The 25,393-nt window shown below is 41.0% G+C and overlaps 3 protein-coding genes across 6 annotated transcripts in view; 1 reads left to right on the plus strand and 2 right to left on the minus strand.

The window, feature by feature from the left end:
* LOC123515453 (pyrimidodiazepine synthase-like) overlaps positions 1 to 1,693 on the minus strand; it is a 72,413-nt gene extending 70,720 nt beyond the window's left edge. For 2 of the 4 annotated variants that reach the window (XM_045274029.1, XM_045274032.1), the window contains exon 1: positions 1,475 to 1,628. The gene's annotated coding sequence lies outside the window, so the exon portion shown is untranslated. Of the gene's footprint in view, positions 1 to 1,474 lie in introns of all 4 variants that reach the window. The other 2 variants (XM_045274027.1, XM_045274030.1) reach the window with 2 other exon arrangements.
* A 9,220-nt stretch (positions 1,694 to 10,913) lies between these two features.
* LOC123515454 lies at positions 10,914 to 20,596 on the plus strand. The gene is made up of 3 exons (XM_045274035.1): positions 10,914 to 10,978; positions 18,621 to 18,808; positions 19,811 to 20,596. Exons 1-3 carry the CDS (start codon positions 10,960 to 10,962, stop codon positions 20,372 to 20,374), a joined length of 771 nt encoding a protein of 256 aa, XP_045129970.1. The 5' UTR covers positions 10,914 to 10,959; the 3' UTR covers positions 20,375 to 20,596.
* A 1,158-nt stretch (positions 20,597 to 21,754) lies between these two features.
* On the minus strand, positions 21,755 to 25,125 carry LOC123515455. The gene is made up of 2 exons (XM_045274036.1): positions 24,497 to 25,125; positions 21,755 to 23,278 (listed from the first exon to the last, which is right to left on the minus strand). Exons 1-2 carry the CDS (start codon positions 24,726 to 24,728, stop codon positions 22,773 to 22,775), a joined length of 738 nt encoding a protein of 245 aa, XP_045129971.1. The 5' UTR covers positions 24,729 to 25,125; the 3' UTR covers positions 21,755 to 22,772.
* Between the last annotated feature and the right edge of the window lie 268 nt (positions 25,126 to 25,393).

Consider the following 25,393-nt stretch of genomic DNA (forward strand, 5'->3'; position numbering starts at 1 on the left):
CAAGTCACTCGTCCTTCAGCCAGGGTCTCATTGAGATTCTCCAAACTCACCTCATTCACAAGCTCATCCAGCATCTCACCATTCCTGTTCATTTGTTCACCTAACATACCTATGTGGGCATTCATGTCTCCCATAACAATCACTCTCTCTCCAGCATACTCTCTTGCAATCTTTTCAAAACACTATATTTTCTGCCATTCTCCTAACTGCTCTGTCGCCTTCCACTGTCATATACACTACCACTACGACTATCCTCTCAGCTCTGCCACTTTCACTCCTGCACTCCACTCGAACAGCTAGCACGTCCTCACTCTCAGCACTGTCTCCTATATCCAGCTCTTCCACTCTCAGGTTCCTCACCTTTCTGTGGAGCAAGGCTACGCCTCCTCCTAACTTATCCTGTTTTCTACGCCCTTTCCTATCATGACAAACTCATTTCCTTCCATATGCACCACGTCCGCAGGTGAGTCTCCGTGATACCTACCACATCCAAGCTCCATTCATTCAGCTCCTTGCATAAATCCTCAAACTTGCCAGTGCCCCATCCTCTCACATTCACACACCCAATCCTCATGCATCCTGACGCCCTGTGGGTACCTCCTCTTCCTTTTACATTTACACACTCTCCTCCCGCAGGTTCCCTTTCTCTCGGTAACCTGCTCTCTTTCACGCTTCTGTCCTCCTCTCTCATACAAACACCTGCCCCTTCTCTCTGGATTCTGTCCTATTCCCTGCTGCCTTCCTCCCAACGCTGAGCCCACTCCACCAAGTTCCAGGCCACCCACACCTTTCCAATATTGGACATGTGTATGCCATCCTGTGTCCACACCTGCCTCCAGTCCATCCTCTCCCACAGCTCCATCCCATCACATTTCCAGTCTTTCAGTCTTTTTTACTACCTTTCCATTCACCCATCTCCTCTCATTTACATTAAAAAGTCATTTCCACAGTATTTCACCCTTGTTTTCAGAATTGTGTACATTTAACAAGCCAGAAGATAAATAAAATTATTTAAATTATTTTCTTATGGAACCAGTCCTCCCCATCAATTCACTGGATATTTTCCCTACTAAGTTAAAATTTGTCATTGTTCACCTTACAAGTGGCAACAAACTCAGAATAAGAGGCGATCTTGGTACTAAAGTGGCCTAAATAGGCATGGTAAGATATTCCCCACACAGGTATTATGGCACTATGATATAAAGCAAAAGGAATGCAGACTGTTCTTTATATTCCTCCTGTCGGTTACTTCTGATATAAAACTGCTAACGAATAACAAAAATCTTAAGGAATATACTCGTTTCATCACATAATTGAGTTAAAATCTTCTTGGCAAGGCAATGTGCAGGCATCTATTTTGCCATGCTCTTATTTAGGGAAACTGGCCGGTAAGGCAGTCTTTTTATGACATATATAGGTTTGCTACCTAATAAAACTAATAAAAAGTAACTACAAAGTACAAAAATAGGCTTACCTGATATAAAAATGGAGTTGATAATCGTGGAGGACCTACCAGCATCAGCGAAGGGAGAGGCGAAGAGGCGGGTATGTTTACACCTTCTTGCGGACCCGTGGAGGCTCAAAACATTTCAACGGTACCGTTTTTATGATCAAGGAGTCTCTCGTCCGAAGGGGACGTTTAACAATACGGCTCTGAAGGTGAATGGGGCAGTGGTGACTAATAAGGAAGAAATGAGAAGGGCAATAAAAGAGTTTTGGGAAGAGATTGGAGGTGTAAGTGAGGTCTTTGATGTGGATGAAGGACATGTGTCACGCACTGGAGAGAAAGGATGCAGATGAGTTGAATGAAAGGATCAGCAGGGAGGAGGTGGAGAAATGTGTGAAGAAGCAGAAGAATGGGAAGGCAGCAGGGCCGGATGAGATACCGTATGAAATGTACAAAAATGGAGGAGAAGTAGTGATGATAGGATGACTGAGTTGTTCAACCAGGTGTGGGAGGAGGAGAGAGTGCCGAGAATGTGGAATGAATGCAGGGTGACCTTGTTGCATAAGGGAGGATATAAGAGTAAGAATGAGTTGAGGAACTACAGGCCGATTGCGTTAGTTAACACAGTAGGCAAAGTGTTCAGTGCGGTGTTGAATGAGAGATTGTGCAAATGGATTGAGAGAGTTGGAGTGTTAGGCGAAGAGCAAAATGGATTCCGAGTGGACAGGAGAGCAGAAGACAATCTGTTTGTGGTGAATGAATTGATTGAGAGAAAGAAAAGGGATGGTAGCAAACTATACTTAGGTTCCTAGACATAGAGAAAGCATATGATAGGGTAAACAGAGAAATGCTAGGTAGGGTGTTAGAAAAATTGGGTTAAGTGCAAAGATAGTTAACATAGTGAGAAGTATGTATGTGGATACAAGAGCTAAGTATAAACTAGGGATATAGAGACAGACTGGGTGAAGAGTGAAAGAGGAGTTAGGCAGGGTTGCATATTATCACCAACCCTCTTTAGCTTATATACAGAAGAATTGGCTGCTAGAATGAGGAGAATGAATGCAGGTGTAAATGTGGGAAATGATAAGATAGATGTGCTCTTGTATGCAGATGATGTTGTAGTCATGAGTGAGTCGGCAGAAGAGCTACAGAGTATGCTTGATGTAGTAGATGGGTATGGAAGAGATTTTGGAGTGAGATTTAGTAGTGAAAAGAGTAAGGTAATGGTTGTACTTAATGCACCTAGATATGCAGCAGTAGAGGCCCTTAGGGGTGATATGGGTTGGAGCACTTTTAGAGAGAGATATGTGAAAGCGACCCTAAAGTATACGGCTAGGTTAGAACGAATGAATGATGCAAGGATAGTGAGAAAAGTGTTTCTGTGGAATGTCAGGAGTAGCAAGTGAGGGAAGAGGTGTGTCAGGCTGGTAGCAAAGAGTGGGTTAGTAAGTAGTTGGGTTTTTCAACAGGTAGAAGGAAGACATTTAGAGAGAGACTGGAGTATGATTGTTAGAAATGGAGAAGGTAGAGAATGGGATGTAAGGAAGTGGAAGAGTGAGATAGACAGAGTAGTGAAAGGTGTGGGACTGGATGACTGGAGAAATAGGATGGAGCAAAAGAGTACCTTGGTATGGTATAGAGAGAAAGAGGCCCCAATGTATGAAAAGTGGTATGACGGAAGCCTGGGTGGTGATCTTCTCTTCCGAGCTAGGGCACAGTGCATGGATGTGAATGCAAGGAATTATAGATGGTCAGAGTCCCGCAGCAAAGTGTGCCAGATGTGTGACTTGGGAGAGGATGAGACAGTGGAACATGTGGTGGTGGAGTGTGTGAAGTATGCCAGAGACAGGTATGAGATGATGCAAGTGGTGCTGAGGAGCTGGGGCATGACAGAGTGGAGATGACAGGAAGGGAATGGATGGTGTTGCTGCTGGGACTGTGTGGGGAGACGAATGAAAGGATGATTGAGGCTGTGAAAGAGTTCCTGGAGAGAATGTGGCGTGCCAGATGCAGGAACTAGTGGTGTGAAAGATGGTGATTGCCCTCTTTGTTGTCTGGTATTCTTTATGTTCCCTACAGGAGCTGCCGATACAAAGGCCTGACCCAGAAGAAATTCTGCGTCAAGATCAAGATCAAGACCAGAGCCAGACCTTTGGATCGGCTGCTCCTGTAGAGGACAAAAAAGACAAAACAGAAAAAAAAGAAAGAAAAAAAGTAGCATTTCTCTTCGTTAATGATCCCTACACCTCGCTCGCCACATTCTTTCCAGATACTCCTTCACAGCCTCCATCATCCTTTCACTCGTCTCTCTGCACAGTCCCAGCAGCAACACCATCCATTCCCTTCCTGTCTTCTCCACTCTTTCATTCCTATTATACCCTAATTCACTCAAGATCACTTGCATCATCTCATGCCTGTCTCTCTCATACTTCTCACACTCCAGCATGACATGCTCCACCGTCTCGTCCTCCCCCATGTCACACATCTGGCACACCTTGCTTTGGGACTCAGACCACCTGTAGTTCCTTGCATTCACATCCATACACTGTGCCCTAGCTCGAAAGAGGTCACCACCCAGGCTGCCATCATACCACCTTTCATACATCGGGGCTTCCTTTTCCTTGTATCATTCCAGGGTACTCTTTCGTTCCATCCCATTCTTCCATATATTCAGTCCCACCCACTTCACCTCTCTGTCTATCTCACTCTTCCATTTCCTTGCATCCCATTCAGTTCCTACCCTGCCTCCTCTTGTCACGATCCATTCACGCTCACTTTGATTCCTCCCAGCCATTCTCATCCCCCATACCACTTGTAAACCACTCCTCTCTGTCATTCCTCCACTGACTTCCACTTTCATTCCACAGGTACACCTTCCTCACTATTCTTTCCTCATCCATTCTTTCCAGCCTGACCTTGTATCTAAGTGTAGCTTTAATTTTTTTTTTTTTTTAAGTATGGTGAAAATAAGAAAGCCTAGCTAAAGAGAAGGTGAGTGGGAAAAGAAGGGGTGAAATAAAGTAGAAGAGAGAATAGGTAGTGGGCTTGACCACTTCGCTATTATTATTATTATTATTTTTTTTTTTATTACAACCGTCAGACACACGCCTCCATTCATACACACACACACACACACACACACACACATGCTCAGGCAGAACCCAGCTTTCCCTATAACAACAGACTCTCGGGGAAGGAACGCCTGTCATACTGCTGGGGAGAGAGAGAGAGAGAGAGAGAGAGAGAGTATTTTCTTTAGTGCAGTAACCCATGTGCGAAACTTTGTGTAACAGCCCTCCCCGAGAGAGAGACAGCTAAGACCCTAGTAGTAATGACTGTCCTGTGCTGTGACCGTGAGTTATTTACAGTGGTCCGACTCCACTCACACGCAGATACACACATACACATGCACATGGACAAATGCATATGCACATGTACATGCACAGCAATAAGCAGAGTCAGGGTTGTCTCCATTCAAATTCTGACTTTCTTTTCAGGCAAAGATTTATTATATTATTCAAAGTGAGTTGGCTTTCAATTCTGTCTATTTATTTTATTTATTTTTTTTCATTATAAATAAAGTTATTTGTTGTGAGTAATAAAATAAAAGATTTATGTGGTTTAATGTATGAATAGGTAGGGTGGGTAGTTAGTTAGTAATTAGTTGTAGAAAAGGTTAAATTTGTTAGTAGGAATAGGATAGTAGGATATGGTGGATAGGATGTAAGGTTAGGGTGTGATACATTGAGTATTTATGGAAGGAAAAAGGACATTAAGTAAGGTAGCTCCATCTTGTATCGGTGCGCCCGTTAATTATGGTGTGGTCCTTGCGGCAGGAATCAATCTGTGAAAACTAGAAGAAAAATTAAATTTGTCACGTAAAAATTGCCTCGGGTTCCTCCATATTAATTATCGCACTACATTTGGGGAACCATGTATGTGACCTGTTCCTATCTGCCACGAGTTCTTCATATAGCGCATTTTCATTTAATCTTATGGTCTCCCATGTTTTCTTAGCTTTTTGATGATTGAAAATATTCAATGGAATGATTTTGTATCTTAGATGTAATTCTTTCAAATTCAATTGTTCTTCGTTGCAGTGTATAAATCGGACAGCTTTGTTTAGGATACGTTGTATCTTTTTCTTTTGAGTTAATGAGGACATACATATCGGTATTGAAGGGTATGTTAAAATTGGTACTAGTAAAGTCTTTATTAGTGTGGTTTTTAAAGCAGGTGTTAAACTACTGAATCTTCGGAGTTGAGATAAGATTCCTCTACCTTTATGAATTGTTTTTGTGATGTGGCCAATAAATCCAGTAGAGCCAATATTAAGACCAAGCAGTTTCCCATTGTTACACGTCTCAATTTCTTTTCCATTTACTGTCATTTTTTGAGTTTTACGTTGTGCAATTGGTATAATTTTAAATTTCTCTTCATTTGTTTTTATTTTCCATTGTCTTTCAAATTTGTTTATTCTCTCGATTTCCCGTTCAACCTTTACTTTCATCATTAATTTTGACTTACTTTGTGTTGTAATAATTTGTGTAATGTCATCTGCGTACATGGTGTCCATACATCCAAATTCAGCTCGAGGAAGATCGTTTGTATACAACGTATACAACGAAGGTGATAAAACACTTCCCTGCGGGACACCGCTTAGTAGATTTATTACATTGCTATAGTCATTACCAATGTTGATTTGGGCTTTTCTGTTATCTAAAAAATTGCACAATATTTTCTCTAGGAAATCAGGAAGCCACAATCTTAAGATTTTATATTCTAACCCGTTATGCCAGACTTTATCGAAGGCTTTTGTGACATCCCTTAACCCATACAGCGTCAGCAGATCTGAGACTTTGTGATTTCGCCAGTGCTGGCCACATCATGGATTTTTTTTTATTTGTTAAACCAGTCTTAAATGATGTTAAACAAATGGAAATGACAGTCATTCCTCCCAAAACTGACTGGAAGTGGTATTAATTGGTGCGAGATGTTTTGCGCTAAGGTTAGCGACTTAGCAAAGCCTATGTGACTAGTTTATTCGCTTCCTCGTTTCTCACCAGTCGATTCCCGAGTTGGACACATGCATAATATCGTTCCTGAGTTGAAAGAAAAACAAAATGTCATGTTTTGCTGTTTGGGAGCACTTGTGGCTAAAAATAGACACGAGATATCACGAGGGAGTGTTGCCTTTCGCGGTGCAAATATTTTCTGAGTAATATGTACTTGTATTTCGTTATAACAAAGCGGCTGAAAAATTCTTATTTATGTCATACAAAGTTTTCACTACCACAATATAACAGTTACCAAAAATATCTGAAAACGTAAGAGTAAGTAATGGAAATTACGCTTTGTTCATATTAGCGAAGTTGAGGCGTCAGTTTCCCGCTACACCTAGCTGAAGGCAGCAGAAACTGCTAAAGTTCAGATATGTAATAAATAAATATAGGAAGGATTCATGTTAGCAGGGACGAGGAGGCAGCATGAGCAATGTCTACAGTGCATGATGGCAGTATAATGGTAGATTTTGAGGATGCAATACCTCCGAAAACACAAGGAAGTTTGCCGACGTATCTCATACGTCTCTGACGCCCTGTTCGCTCAGAGTAGCCGACGTATCTCGTACGTCTCTGACGCTGTACGGGTTAAGACCATGTAAACTTGCTTTTTGTTAGCTAAAGAGTTGGCGATTGTTTCATAGGTTGATGTAATTGCAGTATGAGTGCCTTTATATGTCCTGAAGGTGGTAATTCGTTAATTTGGTCAAAAAAATTGAAAAATTGGAAACTTGGTACTTGGGTTTGTCTCTGGAGAGGGAAGCCATGGCCGAAGTTGCCAGGCGCATAACGCACTGCTTACCTGGTAATGGCGGGTTTAAAGGGCCGGCCCTTTAAATACCCAAGCGTGCATACGCCCCTTTTTCTTCTAGTCTTTGTTTTGCTTGTATTTATTTCCTTTTTTGAGCTGTTTTATTTTTTTTTGCGTAATGTACGATAGTTTAGGATCAGGCAGTGAGGGTGAGGAAGACGCTACTCCCTCAGTACCAATCGATACAGCCTTAGGGAGTGCGCGTGCGTGCAGCCTATCTGTTGATCGTATTTTACACGTGTTGGGTTCCCAAATTGTGACAATGCCACGTGTAAGGCTATGATGTAACATGGCCTGAAACTATCTAAACAGCCACTACCAGCCTCCAAGCAGTTGTCAAGGGATTATGTAAGTACATATCTGAGTTTGGTACATATTGGAGTGAGTTATGTGGGGGTTTTGAAGATGTTCACAGAGAAATGCATTTTCTCGACTTTCAGTTTTTCAGCATATACTGTTGAATAACTTTTTCAGTAATTGGTCAATTTCAAAAATTTTTGCAGCAAAATGATCAACAACCTCATCTTAACAAATGCAAGCATGATAATGCATGAACTCACTCAAATAAATTTACAACAGGCTTATAAACTCAAATTTTTGATGAAAAAAAAAAGGTAACAATTTGGCGTGTAATGAAATTGTTATAACATAGGTTATGTGTATGCCGATGCTTACATTTATTTGTTGTTATGTATATTATATGTGGTTAAGAGGAAATTGCCACACTGTTATTAGTTTTGATTTTATAATGGTATTTTGAATTATTTTCTTATCGCCGAAAAAATATTTATTGCAAAAAAACTATGCCACATTTGTGTACCAAATTAACACTGAAGACGTACACCATAAACGTACACCTTGTGTATAAATATTATTGAATTCGGTGAAAAAATAGCAATGGGAGAGCCAAAAAACCGATATTGATATCGAGTCATCGAATAACAGCCATGTTGTCGTTCTTTTATGATATTATTTTCCGATAAAAAGGTGTTTAGTCTGGCCTGTATAAGTCTTTCAAAGATCTTATCCGGCACTTCAGGCAATGAAATAGGGCAGTAATTTATAGGATTTACGGGAATTTTATCTTTTTTAGGGATAAATCTTATTATTGCTTCTTTAAATATATAAGGGAAGTATCCTATTGACAAGCACGCATTAAATATGTTTTGTAGTTGTTCTAACGTCTTTTGAGTGCAATTCTGTAATATTTGAATATTTATCTTACTTGACCCGGGTGTTTTCTTTTTTGATCTGCAAATATATGATTTTATTTCATCCAAGGTTATTTTCTCTAGTGTGATAGTCTTCGGTATTTAGTCTACTTAGGTCAACAGTTGGAAATGAGTTAACTCTATTGTGACTTACATTGATGAACCCATTCACATGATCAGTGTTGCTGGTCAAAATTGTTTTCTTCCTCATCTGTGATCCTAAAGATATCTCTCCAAGTTTTCTCCATTAATCTACATTTTTCTTTATCTGAGAAATATTTTTTTCCTTCCGATTCTTTCATGTAATTAGTATGAACTACCTTCTTACCTTTTAATATCTTAACCTTATTCCAAAATTGTTTGCTGTTTTTACTATTTTCTGAAATGTGATTTATTTTATCTTCCCAAGATTTGTTGTAAGCTTCTTTGCATCTTTCTTTTAATTCTGTTTTAATTCTTTGGTATTCTCTGTATATTTGTAAAGTCCTGCTGTTTGCTGAAGCGAATTGTTTTAAATTATTGAATTGAATTTCTAAGATTTTAATTTCTGGAGTAATTTTTAATTGATAGAGGCTTTAACTAATCTTTCCCTAAAGGTGTTCCTCGGCGTGATCTTGATCTTGATACTACAGGAGACTCGGGATCACTCCTGAGCCGGGCTTTTGGATCGGCAGCTCCTGTAGACGACAAAAAAAAAGGCACACAGAAAAAAGGACAAAATAAAAAGAGGAAAAAGGAAACATCTGGCACGCCACATTCTCTCCAGAAACTCCTTCACCGCCTCAATCATCCTTTCATTCATTTCTCTACTCAGTCCCAGCAGCACCACCATCCACTCTCTCCCCGTCTTTTCCACTCTTTCGTTCCTATTATGCCCTAACTCAGTCAACACCACTTGCATCATCTCATACCTGTCTCTGGCATACTTCACACACTCCAGCGTCACATGCTCCACCGTCTTGTCCTCTCCCGAGTCACACATCTGGCACACTTTGCTGCGGGACTCAGACCACCTGTAACTCCTTGCATTCACATCCATACACTGTGCCCTAGCTTTCAAGAGAAGATTATCACCCAGGCTTCCATCGTACAACCTCTCATACGTTGGGGCCTCTTTCACCGTGTACCATTCCAGAGTAGTCTTTCGTTCCATCCCATTCCTCCACTCATTCAGTCCCATACTCTTCACATCTGTCTATCTCACTCTTCCACTTCCTCGCATCCCATTCTGTTCCCACTCTGCCTCTTCTTGTCACGACCCATTCCAGCTCATTCTGATTCACCCCAGCCATTCTCACTGCCCACCCAACCTGTAGACCATTCCTCTCTGTCATTCTCATACACCTTTTCCTCCATTTGCTTCCACTTTCACTCCAGATACACCTTCCTTGCTATTCTTGCATCATCCATTCTCTCAAGCCTAATCTTGTACCTAAGTGTCGCGATTATAAGTCTTTTCCTAAAAGAGCTCCATCCCATATCTCCTCTTAAGGCTTCTACTGCCGTGTACCTCGGTGCATTCAGTGCCAGCCTAGCTACTCTACACTGCCCCACTTCTAACTTGTCAATTTCACTCTCGTTCCATGCAATCACATCCATAGCATACATTATACTGGGGACAGCCACACTCTTCCACACTTCTCTCAGCACGTCATACTTACTTGCTCTCATCCTTGCCACGCTTCCTAAGCGACCCACCCACTGGTTCACCAGGCTTATTTTTTCATTCTTTGACTTTTCACACCCATTTGGACTCATCCACATCCCTAAGTACTTGTATTCTCGTGCCTGCTTCAATTCATTCTCTCCCAACCTCCATGCTGCATTAAGCGCAGTTCACATGAGGAATGTTTACCCATTTTCCGGGAACAAGCTTCGACTAAACTGTGTTCCGGCTCAGGAAGTTCCGCTCTGATGGTGAACTTGCTGATAGTTGTCTGGAAGGTTATGTCTGAGGCATTGAACAAAACCAGGTTTTCTCTGCCCCAATCAGAAACTCACGACTGGATCACCATTTGCTGCTTGCTCTCCTCGTGTATTTAAAACAGTTTTAAATCATGACATTTTCTATTGATGAAAGAGTTTTTAGTAAGTTGGAGAATAGATTTGGCATGATTACGGGCAGAAATATATAGGGCATGAGTTTCAGCAGTTGGATGGCTACGGAACCGTTTGTGAGGAGAACGGAAATTATTGTGGTCGGAGGAGCCCAACGGAGAGGAAAGTTTAACAGAGTGTTATTAGATATTTGTGCGAACTGGTGAAGAAGGGCACAGATTCCTCTGGAAGTCAAATACACACATACAGCACAATGAATTTAGTTAGAGAGTGACATTATCCCAAACATAGAGCAAGTAGGAGGGAACAGAAAAGCTTAGATTGAAAGTGTATGGTGAAATAGCCCAGGAAATAAAGGCTCAATACCCAGCGATGACCACTTTGACTGCAGGTAAGGCTCCTTCACAGTATTTCTGTAATGTATATCATAGAAAGAGACGTTTAGGTACATAGAAAGAGACGTTTAGGTACCGTGCAGCCAAATATATAGATATAGGTATAATGATTAGCCAGCTTGAGTAGACGTATTAAGTACATTGCACAATTAGGTATTGCATATAAAACTACTGTTTGGACAGGCATTTTCTATCACAAATTTAAAAGTGCAAATGTTTTATATTTTCAAACGAAACTATATTTATTCAGGAGTTCTTGATGTGCTGTGAATGAAAACCTTAGATGTTTTGATCAAGATATCTCAACCAAACTTAACCTAACCTCCTCAGAACTGCTACTAATTTTGGCAAATATTTACTTTGGAGGCAAAGCCATATACAGCAGGGTTGATATTTCCCTCAAATTTAATCTTCTAGACAAGCTTAGGCATAGTGGAACAACTGTGTTGGTCTGAGGACATGCTACTCAAGAGAAAGTTTTTAAACAAGAAGTGCTGAGATGAATTTTGAGTATTTTAGAGTGGTAAAATGGACTTGTATTTACTCCAGTCCACCTTGGCATTTATGTAAAATTTTCCTAAAACTGAACAGTATTGCTGGTGCCAGGCTGCTGGATGCAGATGTAGTTAGGTTAGGTAAAATTAGTTAGGTTAGGTTAGTTTAGCTAGGTTAGGTTGAAATGCTAGCAATGAGATAAAAATCAAGATTAAGATGGCCACTATCACAAGAGCAATAGGGAAGCACACTTTGCTAACCAGGGGGCCTACACCACCCTGGACCAAAAACAAATATTTTTTTGTAGGCAAGAATATTTCAGTGTTGTGGCAGCCCTGATACGCATACAGTAATGTGAAATTGGCAGTAAGCCATCACAAAGCTTTCTTTAAACAATCCTCACTGATGACATATCTTGGGGAATGTATCCAATGATACAATTATCCTAACCTAACCTAACTTATCAATCCTAATCCAGCCTAACCTAATAATCATTTGTGATGGAAAATACATTCCAAAATGTGTACTTACTATTATTTAGTTTTTATCACCCTGTTACGTTCACCGGTTAAACTGGTAAGATTGGCATCGGAGAGCCGGTGAACAATAACAATAAAAAAAAACACTGCAGGTTCAACTGGTGAGGAAATGCAAAAGGGGGTCACTTTAAAAAGCTATTTTAATAACCCATAATGAAATTGACACATATATAACAAGAAACATGAAACACAGATATATAACATGAAACACAGGAAAATGACATACACATATACATATAACACAGTAATAAATACAACAATAAAGAACCCAACTTAATACCTAACAATAATCCTAATCCTATATAGAGGCAATGTGGAAAACACGGACGAGGGGAAGTGATACTTATGCGGTGTCGCAGTGGTGAAATGCTGGGTGATGGTTGATCCCACGGTAGACCCAAGAGGCGTTGTGTTCACTGGTTGAGGCTTGGATCTCAACTTCCAATCCAGAAAGCCAAGAGCTGGCTCAACACTTTCGGTTGAGTCGAAATGGGCCGCGTGAATCCAACTTCAGGACAATAGCGGGGCTTCATGAAACGGTGACGTGGAAGGGTCACGAGACGGTGACGTGGAAGGGGAGGCGGAGAGGTGGCGAACGAGGTAACAAGCGGAGGAGGTGATGGTAGTAATGTATGTTACGGGCGGGCCGTAACATTTCCTCCCCCCAAAGACCTCCGTAATGGGCTCATGAAGGAGGTGAGACAGGAGATCTTGATAAGGCGTCGGCGATGATGTTGTCCACCCCCTTGATATGGTCACTTGTAGATGGAAGGGGCGGGAGTGATCTGGCGTCCAGACCACTGGTTCCGAGGAGAGGAACGCCTTAAGGTGTTGGAAGGCTTGGTCACAGGTCGGGGTCCAGTGGAAGGGGACGGAAGTGCTGATAAGGTCCGTCAGGGGGGCGGCCAGGGTGGAGAAATTCCTACAGAAGCGTCTGTAGACACCAGCCATCCCCAAGAACCTCATGAGAGCTTTCCTGGTGGTAGGGACAGGGAAGCCAAGGATGGCCTCCACGTTAGCTCTCTTGGGGTGAACCTTGCCGTTCCCCACCACATGTCCCAGGTAGACCACCGTAGACTTCCCGAAGGTGGACTTGGCCAGGTTGATTGTAAGCCCGGCTTCCTGCAACCGACCCATCAGCCTCCGAAGACGGGTCAGATGTGTCGCCCAGTCGTCTGCAGTCACCACCAGGTCGTCCAGATATGCAGATGTTCCCTCCAAGTCCTGAGTGATGTAATTTATAGCCCTCTGGAAGGTGGCGGGAGCATTAGACAAGCCAAAGGGCATCACTGTGTATTGGTATAGTCCGAAGGGGGTGATGAAGGCGGATATTATTTGGGCCTCGTCCGAGAGGGGAATCTGGTAGTAACCTTTAAGTAAGTCTATAGTGGTTACAAATTTGGCTATACTGTCTATAAGGTCCTCTATCAAGGGCAATGGGTAGGAGTCTGGCACCGTCACTTTATTTAATTTCCTGTAGTCGGTGCAAAATCGACTACTACCATCTGGCTTAGATGTTAACAGGCAGGAGAAGCCCAAGGAGATATACTAGGTTCTGCAAGGTGATGACAGAGCAGATAGTCTACCTCTTTTTCATCAAGTCTCTTTTAATGGGTGAAATGCGATAGGCTGGTTGTCTTATAGGCTTGATGTCATTAGATATTAATGTTATGTCATGTTGGATAGTATTACAAACTCCTGGAAGGTCACCTGTGATTTCAGAAAAGTCTAGCAATAACTTTTTAAGATCAGACTGTTGTGAAGGTGTTAAGGAAAGAAACACCTCATCAAGGTTGGACATGATTTGGCTGTTTGAGGGCGTCCTTTAGGTGACGAGAAGAGGAATTCGATGTCGGACTCTTCCTCGGGGGGCACAGGACCAGACTCCTTCCCTACCAGACATACAGGTACAGTGCGAGACAAGTCGTCCTCTGGTTCTCTGGAGTGGTAAGGTTTCATTAGATTAATATGAACTAGTTGGGAATCCTTACGACGGTCAGGAGTGTGGACCACATAATTTAATGGACTTAGTTTTTGAGCCACAACATAAGGTCCCATGAACTTACTGTGAAGAGCATTGCCTGGAGTGGGGAGAAAAAGTAAAACCTTGTCTCCTGGTTTGAAACTTCTCATGACAGATTTGGGAAGAGAATTCTGTTGCATTTTAGTTTGAGATTTGAGGAAGTTTGATTTAGCAAAAGATCTGACTTCACTGATTTTATTCTTAAGGTTACTGATGTAGTCAGACACACTGGGGCTTGAAGGAGTATTTTGAGTAAACCATTGATCCTTTAATATTTTGAGAGGCCCCCTGATCTGTCTACCATAGAGTAATTCAAAAGGGAGTAACCTAAAGAATCTTGAGGAGATTCTCTTAAAGCGAAGAGAAGGAAAGAAATACTTTCATCCCAGTCTCCTTGATGCTCCAAGCAATACTTCTTCATCATGGATTTTAATGTTTGGTGAAACCGCTCCAGACAGCCTTGGGATTGGGGTGGTAAGCCGAGGAGGTAACATGGTCGATGTTTAGCTCATTCACTATCTGTTGGAAAAAATGGCTAGTGAAATTGCTACCCTTGTCAGACTGAATTTGTTTTGGAATTCCTACCGAGGTGAAAAAATGTATTAGATGTTTTACAATGGTCTTTGATGTGATGTTCTTAAGAGGGAATGCTTCAGGGTACCTGGTAGTGGGATCCATGAGGGTTAACAAATACTGATTCCCTCGTTTGGTTTTGGGTAAGGGCCCTACGCAGTCTAGAATGATCTTTTCGAAGGGCTCCGTCTGAACTGGAATAGGCGTCAGAGGAGCTGGCACAAGGCGTTCGTTAGGCTTACCCACAATTTGACATATGTGACATGTTTTACATAGTGTGACACATCCTTTTTCATTCCTGGCCAAAAAAATGTTGAAGAGCCTTCTTGTAGGTTTTTGGATGCCTAGATGACCTGACAATCCATCATGAGCTAGTTCTATAATGGCTGGTCTTACAGACAAGGGATGACAACTTGATGTGTTTCTGACCAGGTGTCTAGTTGTTTCAGTTCAGGAGGTCTGTAGGCACGCATCAGGACTCCTTCCTGATAATAAAAACAAGGCAATTTAGACATATCCTTTGTCTCACTGGCAACATGTCTGATCTTAGCCAAAGTGAGATCCTGTTCCTGAGCATTAATCAAATTCTCCTTTGAAATGATGTTATTGTACAAGTTGTCAGTAGAGGCAATCATTGGTGGAGGAGGTGGTGAAGAGGCAGGGGACTTAGACTGAGACCTGGTGACTGCACACACTGGGAAGAAGTGAGGGATGTTTCGTCCAGGGTCTTAGTGGGACTTTCTGTTAAGGGAGAATCAAGAACAATTAAGTTTGGAACAGCCAAGTTACCCGCAAGATCATTACCCAGTACAAGATGTACCCCGGTACTGGCAGTTCACCAGGTTTAATGGCTACCTCAACCTCTCCTGAAATGAACGGGCACTGTAAGCTAATATTAGCCAAAGGATAGGAGAGCTGTGATTCGAGACCTGTAAGGATCACCTTCTCCCAGTGAAAGCCTGTTTGATGTTAGGGATGACATCTTCCCTTAAGATGGATTGGGCAGCACCTGTATCACGCAGAACCTTGATATTTATTGCCTTGTCTTTACCATCAGTCAGGGACACTTTACCTTGATACATGTACGAGTCATAAAGTTCTAGAGGAGAGTTGACAGGGTTAGCTAGGGCCACTGGTTTCTTGTTCTCAAATGTGTTAGGTTTAGGGGCCACAAAAGAAAGTTGACGTTGAGAACCCTTGCAATTTGGGTGTCTACATTTCTGGATCGTGTGTCCTGGCTTCTTACAGTATGTACACCAGGGGGAATTATATGCATTTGGCGAGAATCCGGTTGGCTTACCACCGCGCCCCAAAACCTTCCCCAAAGGAGGACCTAACATTAGATAGTGAACCACGACCTCTACTACCCAGGGATCCCATCAACAAAGCAAACGCATCAGCCACTTTAGCGGCAGACATAAGATCACTCTCTCCCGTTCTTCCACATGCCTCAGAATATTAAAGGTAACTTGTTCTTCCATTCTTCCAGGACCATTAGATTGAGCAACTCCGAAAAGGTGGTAATGTTAAGGGCGGCTAACCATTTCTTAAATTGTCTTAGTTTCTCACTAGCGAATTCAACATAGGTGTGAGACTCTGGTTTCACATACTTTCGAAACTGCTGTCTGTATCCATCAGAAGTGATAGAGTAGGCATCTAGAATGTTACCTTTGATCTCTTCATATTCTCATCACTAAGGCCGTTGTATACCCTATAAGCTTTTCCTACTAGCTTAGGGACAAGGAGAGACACCCACTGATCCTTGGGCCATTTATTCCTATTAGCAATGCTCTCAAAAGCGCGAAATGACCCGTCAACATCAGATTCATCAAAAGGGGGAACTAGCGGAGCAGCTGTAGCGGGATTAAAGCTTGCTAACTTTTTCTTTATATCTATTTCTTCCCCTCTAAACTTAGCGTCATTTCGTAGGGCTAACTCCTGAATTTCTAACTCTTTCTCCTGCCTTTTAAGTTGTAACTGAAATTCTCTCTTCCTTTTCTGCCTGTAGTTGCATTTGTTTTTCCCGTAATTGTCTCTCTTTATCTTTATCTTCTTTTTCTGCCTGCAGTTGCATTTCTTTCGCTTCTTTTTCTGCCTGTAGTTCCATTTGTTTTTCATGCATCCGGTATTCTAGTTTAAACTTCTCAATTTCCCATTGATTTATCCTACTCTTATCCTGTTCTTCCTGGGGACTGTGTATTATAGTCCTCGTAGAGGCTGACATGGGAGTTAACTCTTCTATGGCATTTCCTAGCAACTGACCTTCTTGCACTAGATGTTCAACAACTACATTCTTAATGACCTCTTTAGTCATCTGAGACGTGATGGGAACATCAAAATGTTTAGCGATGGTCTTCCATTGGTCCTTCTTGATATTAGCATCTTTAAGTTGTTCCAGAGAAGGGTCGGCACAAAATCTTCAACGTTAAACTGAGCGGAAGCCATATTAAATAGATGTTAAACCACAAAAAAAAAAAAAAAAAAAAATGATAAGCGAATTACTTAAGTGAGGAACTTGGCAGAGTGATAATAAAGGCAACCTTGGAAATTACCTAGATTATATTTAAGTAAACACTTATGAGTACAATCACTAATGAGGGGGATAAACTAGAGAGTTACGGCATTAAGAGGGATCCGGATTACTCTAGTTACGAGACTTGAGAGTGAGGAGCGAATTGTACTGAGACTTGTTATTGATAAGGAGGCGGATTAGTCTGAGAGACTAGTTAAAATGGCCGATTCTAACTAGCGAGAAAAATGATCCGCGAAGTGAGGGGATTGAGGGTTCGCATGAACATACGATGATCCCAACACTTGGATAACACTTATTACACACCTGCCTATGTGCAAAAATAGAGATAAGTGCTATCGGTGAACACGCCTTTCTACCTGGTTTCCTGCTCTACCACTGCTATGCGATACCAATGAAAGTCACGAAGCACGTTTAACCCAAAAGGAGCCACTTGATCGCACAAAGGTAAATTTAAACCACACGCAGAGTAAGTCACAGAAAAAAACACATCAGAGTCACAACACCACAGAAACACAAGCAATCACAGAAAAAAGTCACTGGAAAAATGGAACACTGAACATGGGTTATAATGGTCCTGTCACGGTCGCCAATTGTTACGTTCACCGGTTAAACTGGTAAGATTGGCATCGGAGAGCCGGTGAACAATAACAATAAAAAAAACACTGCAGGTTCAACTGGTGAGGAAATGCAAAGGGGTCACTTTAAAAGCTATTTTAATAACCCATAATGAAATTGACACATATATAACAAGAAACATGAAACACAGATATATAACATGAAACACAGGAAAATGACATACACATATACATATAACACAGTAATAAATACAACAATAAAGAACCCAACTTAATACCTAACAATAATCCTAATCCTATATAGAGGCAATGTGGAAAACACGGACGAGGGGAAGTGATACTTATGCGGTGTCGCAGTGGTGAAATGCTGGGTGATGGTTGATCCCACGGTAGACCCAAGAGGCGTTGTGTTCACTGGTTGAGGCTTGGATCTCAACTTCCAATCCAGAAAGCCAAGAGCTGGCTCAACACTTTCGGTTGAGTCGAAAGGGGCCGCGTGAATCCAACTTCGGGACAGTAGCGGGGCTTCATGAAATGGTGACGTGGAAGGGTCACGAGACGGTGACGTGGAAGGGGAGGCGGAGAGGTGGCGAACGAGGCAACAAGCGGAGGAGGTGATGGTAGTAATGTATGTTACGGGCAGGCCGTAACACACCCCCTGTGCACTAATTGCTGTAAAATTTCAGGGCACTTAGTATTCATTGCCTGTGCTAATTATGATGTCTATTAATTTCATATCAAATGAAACTCCACTCAAGGAAAATATACTAAACAATACACTTAAACAATATACATTTTACCAAAAGTTAGACTAGCTGTTATGAATAATGCAGCATATACATACAACTGAATATGGAATTGATTTAATTGTCTTATTAAAAAATATATTGCTCATTACAGATCAAGTTCGTGCTAAATTTAAGAAGCTGAAGGCATACTTTCTGCGAGAGCACAAAAAGATACAGTCAGCACCAAGTGGCTCAGCAGGCAAGACACCTACAGAATGGGAATATTACGACTGCCTTGCATTCCTAGGTCCAAGTGAGGAGCTCACAACAGAGGCAAGCTGGTCGGGACCAACACACAAGGTATTTTATAGTGTGCTTCAAAACTCTGATTGGGGTGATAATGGTACTATCATAAGATTTTCCTATAATAATTATGTAATGCCATAATAATATTTATAAGTTTCAATCACATAACGGTCCAACCGTTTACTCAGTTTTATTGCAATCATAGGAAAACTTGTTTTTGGTTACCTACACACACACACACACGATCTAATTTATTCATAAAACAGGATTAAAGAGAACATAATGTCAATGAGGATGGTTATTTGTGTATTTAGTATTCACCTAGCTGTATTTTATTACGGGAGGGGAGCCTATGCTCGTGCTGCCCCGTCTCTTTATCTCACTTTGTCAAATTTTTTCTTTAAGTATTGACTTTGCACACACCGCCTCCTTATTCAGCCCATTGCAAATGTCTTATCACTCTATGAGGGAAGCTGTTTTTCATGAAGGACTCTTTGCCTCTGATTATCACCCTCATTGTTCTTCCAGTTAGAAAATCTTCCATCCACTCCAGCAATGTTCCTGTTATTCCCTCTCTATTTTCAATTTTTTTTTATTAATTTTCTAATGTCTTTTTCTTATCCAAAAATACACTGTCAACCCATCTATCTCTTTCTTGTGTTATGTCTATGATTATAAAGCAAAAGCATATTAGGTTTGTTACACATGATCTTCCTTTCCTAAATCCAAATTGCCCATCATTAATTATATTATTCTCTTCCAAATGCTTCTTGGTCCATCTTTCCTTGATCACATTTTCACAAATTTAAGCTATGGTACTTGTTAATGACACCAGCCTTATTTGGACATGTCATACTGTAGGTTCATTAAGACTTCAATAGGAGAACGAATGATTTGGGGTGGAAAAATATCTGTAAACATTGCATTATCAGGATTAATTTAGGTGTGGTGAGCAGGTTTACCATTTGTGTCGGTTGTGTTATCCTTCTGACTTTTTTTCCTTAACTTACAAAAATACAGTAGTTATCAGTAATACAGCATTTTTTTTTTCAACAGGAACCTTCATTACTCATGCCAGAATTTCCACCTGAAGAGTCATCCATCTATTTAGTTGAAGAAGCCAGTATATGTGAGGAACTTGAGGAAACTGGTTTTGAAACAGACCAGGTCAATCATTCCACTGAACAAGCCAAACAGGTGACTGCAAATGATCTTGCTGATGCCTTGAGGACATTCAGTAAGGAACACAACCCTGAGTCACTTACAAGTTCAGCTTCATCACCCCTTCTGACGACTCCATCATCATCTAGTCCAGTTTTGTCAGAAGCTGAAGGCCAGCCTAGGCGTTTGTTTTCGAATGCCATGAAGAGGAAACGAGCCAAGGCATATGACTCAGCACTAGAAGTTGCATTACAAATGAGTGCACAAGAATCACCGAGCCCTTCATTCTCCAAGTGTGCTGGGTCAATGATTGAAAATATCATAAATCTAGTTCCATCACACATGCAGTATGAACTTAGTTTTACTATTTTGAATAGTGCTCAAAAGGCATATGAGGATTTTGTACAAAAAAAATTTTTTTTAATAACAGAACACTTTTTAGCATTTGTACATTTATAACATTTTCTGTCATTATTGCATTCAGCTGATATTTTTGGTTAAGTAAAATAAGTTCATAAGGTTGTCTCTTTATTTCCTTGCCTCTTATAATGTAATGCACTTGAAAAGTGTGCATAAACTCTCTCCACCTCCTGCCACCCTCTACCGAACTGACACACACATTAGAAACAGGGGAAGTACCGGTGGAGTGGAAAAGAGCTGAAGTGGTGCCCATTTATAAGGGAGGCAGTAAGGAAGAGCCTCTTAACTATAGACCTGTGTCTCTAACAAGTGTGGTCGGTATGATTTGTGAGAGGGTGATAAAGAAATATTGGATACGGTTCCTGGCGGATCATAAGTTATTATCAGATCATCAATTTGGCTTAAGGAAAGGGAGGTCATGTGTAACAAATCTACTGAGCTTTTATTCAAGAGTGGTTGACAAAATACAAGAGAGAGAGGGATGGATGGACTGTGTATATTTGGATTTAAAGAAAGCTTTTGACAAGGTACCTCACATGAGACTGCTATGGAAATTAGAGATTTAAGGAGGACTGAAAGGAAAAGTTTTAAAGTGGATGGAAAACTACTTGAGATGGAGGGAGATGAGAACGGTAATAAGGGATGCAAAGTCGGACTGGTTGGTGGTGGAGAGTGGAGTCCCACAAGGCTCAGTGCTGGCACCAATACTTTTCCTTGTATATATTAATGACATGCCAGAGGGAGTAAACAGTTATATTAATTTGTTTGCGGATGATGCGAAGTTGTGTAGGTGTGTGAAGAGTGAAGAAGATTGTGAAATTTTACAGGCAGATCTGGATAAGATTTGGGAGTGGAGCAAGAGGTGGGAAATGGAATTTAATCTGAGCAAAAGTCAAAGTAGTGTTGAAAAAGGTGGAAAAGGAAAAGGATTTGGGAGTGATAATACAAGACCATGGGCAGTTTGAGGCTCATATTGATGAGATGTTTGGAGAAACGTATAATTTGATAAGAAATATTGGATTAGCCTTCCATTATATGGATAAAGATATGATGAAGAAATTAATTAGTACGGTAATTAGACCAAGATTGGAATATGCTGGAGTGGTTTGGTCCCCTTATAAAAAGAAGCATATAAGGAAGTTGGAGAGATTGCAGAGAATGGCAACAAAAATGGTTCTGGAATTGGCAAAAATGACCTATGAGGAGAGATTAAAAGAAATGAATTTGCTTACCTTGGAACAAAGAAGAGAAAGAGGAGATTTAATACAGGTTTATAAACTGTTGAACGGACTGGATGAAGTGGATAATGAGCAAATGATGTTGAGAGAGGAAAACTTAAATAGAACTACGAGATCACATAGTAAAAAGATAGCCAAGGGAATATGCTTGAAGAATGTGAAGAAATATAGTTTCCCACAAAGATGTGTGAAGGTGTGGAATGGTTTGAGTGAGAAGGTGGTGTCAGTGAGAAGTGTGCATAGTTTTAAAGGAAAGTTGGATGTGTGTAGATATGGAGACACACACACACACCTCTTCACACTAGATAATAGAGATGGCTGGGTGGTTACAGGATATTTAAATATAAAAAAGGCTTTTGATACAGTCCCACATAGCAGGCAAGATATATGGAGTAACATAGAAAATATTATCAAATATTAGAGTTGCATTTAATTATATGACAAGGATATGATGACAAAATTATTACTGGCATAATAATACCTAGATTAGAGTATACAGAAGTGGTGTTTTCATCTAACCTAATGAAAGATATAAGAAGTCTAAAAAGGATACAGAGTACAGCTACAAAGATGGTGTGTGAAGGACATTGGAAAGAATAGTTTTCCACATAGAACAGTGGAAAAGTGGAAAGCTTTAAATGAGGAAGTAGTTGCAGCACAATGTGCAAAATTTTGAGCAAAAATTAGACAAATGAAGATATGGAGACAGGTCACTATGTAAAATGCACACACATACATACAAAACACAAACATTTATGCATAGCCTAGTGTAGAAAGCACATTACATCTTGCCAAGGTACTTTACCTTAATTATTGAAGTATTGCTTTAAAGTTTCTCTGACTCCCTTGGCATCTTGTGCATGACCTCTAGCTACCAATGGCAGCCTTTCAAGTCCACCATGTGGATGCTGGTGCCACTGACCTCTATGCAACTCTACATTTTGTATGTCCTCCCTGTCTAGCATGTCTGGTGGAATGTACGACTCTTTGGAACATACCCTTAGATAATTATGTAAAGTTACAGCAGCAAATACAATATCCTTTACTGTGGTAGGAGATGATCTAATAGGTGTTCTAAATACCTGAAAACGTGATCCCAAAATTCCAAATGCATTTTCTGAAGTTCTGCGAGCTCGGGAAAGTCAATAATTAAATATTATTTGTTCTTTGCTCAATTGTTTTCCTGGATAAAGTTTCATTCAATGTGACTTTAGTGGGAAAGTATCATCTCCTACCAGTATGAAGGGACATTGTTTGTCAGAGAAGGGAAGGGTGTTACACTGGGGTATATGTAAGACATTGTCTTGTGCTTCCAATGCCCTTTTCAGAGAGCACCTGTCCCAAACTCCTCCATCACTTGCCCGGCCACAAGCACCAACATCCACATAGATGAACTTGTAGTCTGCATCCACCACAGCTAATAAAATCATGCTAAAATGACCTTTGTAGTCATAGAATTTTGAACCTGAATTGGCTGGCTTTTGTACTAATACCCTTTTCCCATCTAATGCCCCTATGCACATAGGAAACTGCCACTGAGAGAAATAATCACTGGCAATCTGCCGCCATTCTTCTGTGGTGTTAGGCATACGTAGGTATGTTGTTTTCAGCACTTGATAAATTGCCTGACACACCTCCAGGATAATGCTGCACACCAGGTTCCGACTAATCCAAAATTGGTAGGCCAATGACTTCTGAGTTTCACCTGAAAAGATAACAATGGTACATCAATTACCAAAAACTTGCGTCTTGACAGCATACTGAACCTTAAATATATAGTGTTCATGTCCTTAGTCATGCGTGCGGCTCCTCAATGTAATGTTATGTTTTATTTTTTGGTTTCATTTAAGTGAACGCATTCCCTCATTCTTAAAACCACGACACACTACACCCTATGATGTGGCCTGTCAAGTGGCCATATATTCTCAGAGGTAAATGCCCCAATGAGATCAAATTAATAAATTGCTAAATCCAGAGGGTCTGTGCTTCCCTTTGGGTCCCTGTCTAACCAATCCAAGTATGAATTTCTAGGGAATTTCACTAGATCTAGGAATTTTTCCATAAACCATTTTTGATGGTCAGGAGTGGTGAGGTAGTGTTCTGGACATAAAAATAAGGAAAATCTTAAGACTAACACCTCCAAACTAATAACCAATAAGGTTTGCTTTCATGAAATATAAATAGTGTAGTTACATGTCTGCATAGGTTTTACTGATCGCTCATTGATATTAAACTTACAATATAATGTTAAAGCTTCTCCACCATTCTGAGATCCGTTCTGCGGTACTTGGGGTAAGGGTCAATTTACAGTTTCACCCGCACTCTTAACTTAACCTAACTTAATATAACCTAAACTAAACTAACCTAATCTAATGTAACCTAATGTAAACTAACCTAACCTAACCAGTCCTGGTTAGGATTGGCTAGGTTACATTAGGTTAGGTTAGGTTGGCTTAAGTTAGGTTAGGTTAGTTTACATTAGGTTAGGTTAGGTTAAGTTAAGAGCCCTCATTTAAACCTTCATTCATGTGTTACGAACAGTTAGTACGATGTGTAGGACCAAGTTTTAGGCCGATTAGGTTAGGCTAAGTTATGAGTGCTCATTTAAACCTTCATTCATGTTAGTACAATGTGTAGGACCAAGTTTTAGGCTGATTCTGAAGGCGGGCCTATTCTGCACATTTACTGAATTACCAAAAATAGAACCAGTGAAGCATTCATTATTAATAATGAATGCCAGAATATGGACTTTGTAAATATATAGCATAACCTAACTTAACCAAATCTACTGTTGGCCAGAAGGGCTGGACAAGAAAAGCCAGTCCACAGTTTCTAGACTGGTGTGGGACTGTAATAATATCCCAAACTATATATCTTAGCCCAGAAAAGATGCCCTCTGCTAATAAATTATCCTAATACTAACCTGATGCGAGGTATCTTAAAGTGAGCATCAGTTGTTCTCCAGCACTGACGGGTTGCCTCACATTGGTGCTTTGCTTCTCTATGGGAGGCGTCATCAATTGTAGCACATGATGGAATTGGGTGCGGTCCAGGCGAATCCACTCCCTCACCAGTCGGTAGTACACGCTCTCCTGACGCTTCCTTGATAGCCAGGGACGTGTCCAAACACGGAGTTGTTCATCCCATTCCTTCATCAAACATATGGCAAGAATGAAGTGGCCCCATTGCTGTCGGGTGAGGCCTTGTTGATGTGGTGTGGGTGGCTCGGCATGGTGGTGCTTGTAAACACTTGAGTTGACCACCAGGGTGCTTGATCTTGATCTTGTCGCGATATCGGTCTGCCGTCTCAGGAATAAACTTCAGTACCGTGTGAACATCCGATGGAACAAATTCCCGGAACATTGGAAAACTTGTTCCCGGAACATGGGTAAACATTCCTCGTGTGAACCGCGCTTTACATTCATCCTCCGACCTATTCACAATCATCACCTTACTCTTCTCACTACTAAACCTAACTCCAAAATCTCTTCCATACCCATCAATCACATCCAGCAGACTTTGCAGCTCCTCTGCTGACTCACTCATAACCACTACATCATCTGCATAAAGAAGCACACCTATCGTATCATTCTCCACACTCACTCCTGCATTCATCCTTCTCATTCTTGCTGCTAACTCCTCTGTGTACAGGCTGAAAAGGTTTGGTGACAAAATACATCCTTGCCTAACTCCTCTCTCACTCCTCACCCAGTCTGTTTCTATATCTCCTAAACTGTACTTAGCTCTGGTATCAACATACATGCTATGCACTATGTTGACTATCTTGGCACTCTACCCAATCTTTTCTAGGACTCTACCT

Source organism: Portunus trituberculatus, chromosome 39, assembly GCF_017591435.1.
Source record: "Portunus trituberculatus isolate SZX2019 chromosome 39, ASM1759143v1, whole genome shotgun sequence".
Classification (NCBI taxonomy): domain Eukaryota; kingdom Metazoa; phylum Arthropoda; class Malacostraca; order Decapoda; family Portunidae; genus Portunus; species Portunus trituberculatus.

Coding starts and splice junctions, on each gene's coding strand:
- LOC123515454 (XM_045274035.1), top strand. Junction 18,809..19,810: donor GGTCGGGACCAACACACAAG/GTATTTTATAGT, acceptor TTTTTTCAACAG/GAACCTTCATTACTCATGCC.
- LOC123515455 (XM_045274036.1), bottom strand. CDS start 24,728: ATGAAGGAATGGGATGAACAACTCCGTGTTTGGACACGTCCCTGGCTA. Junction 23,279..24,496: donor TTTAAGATACCTCGCATCAG/GTTAGTATTAGG, acceptor TTATCTTTTCAG/GTGAAACTCAGAAGTCATTG.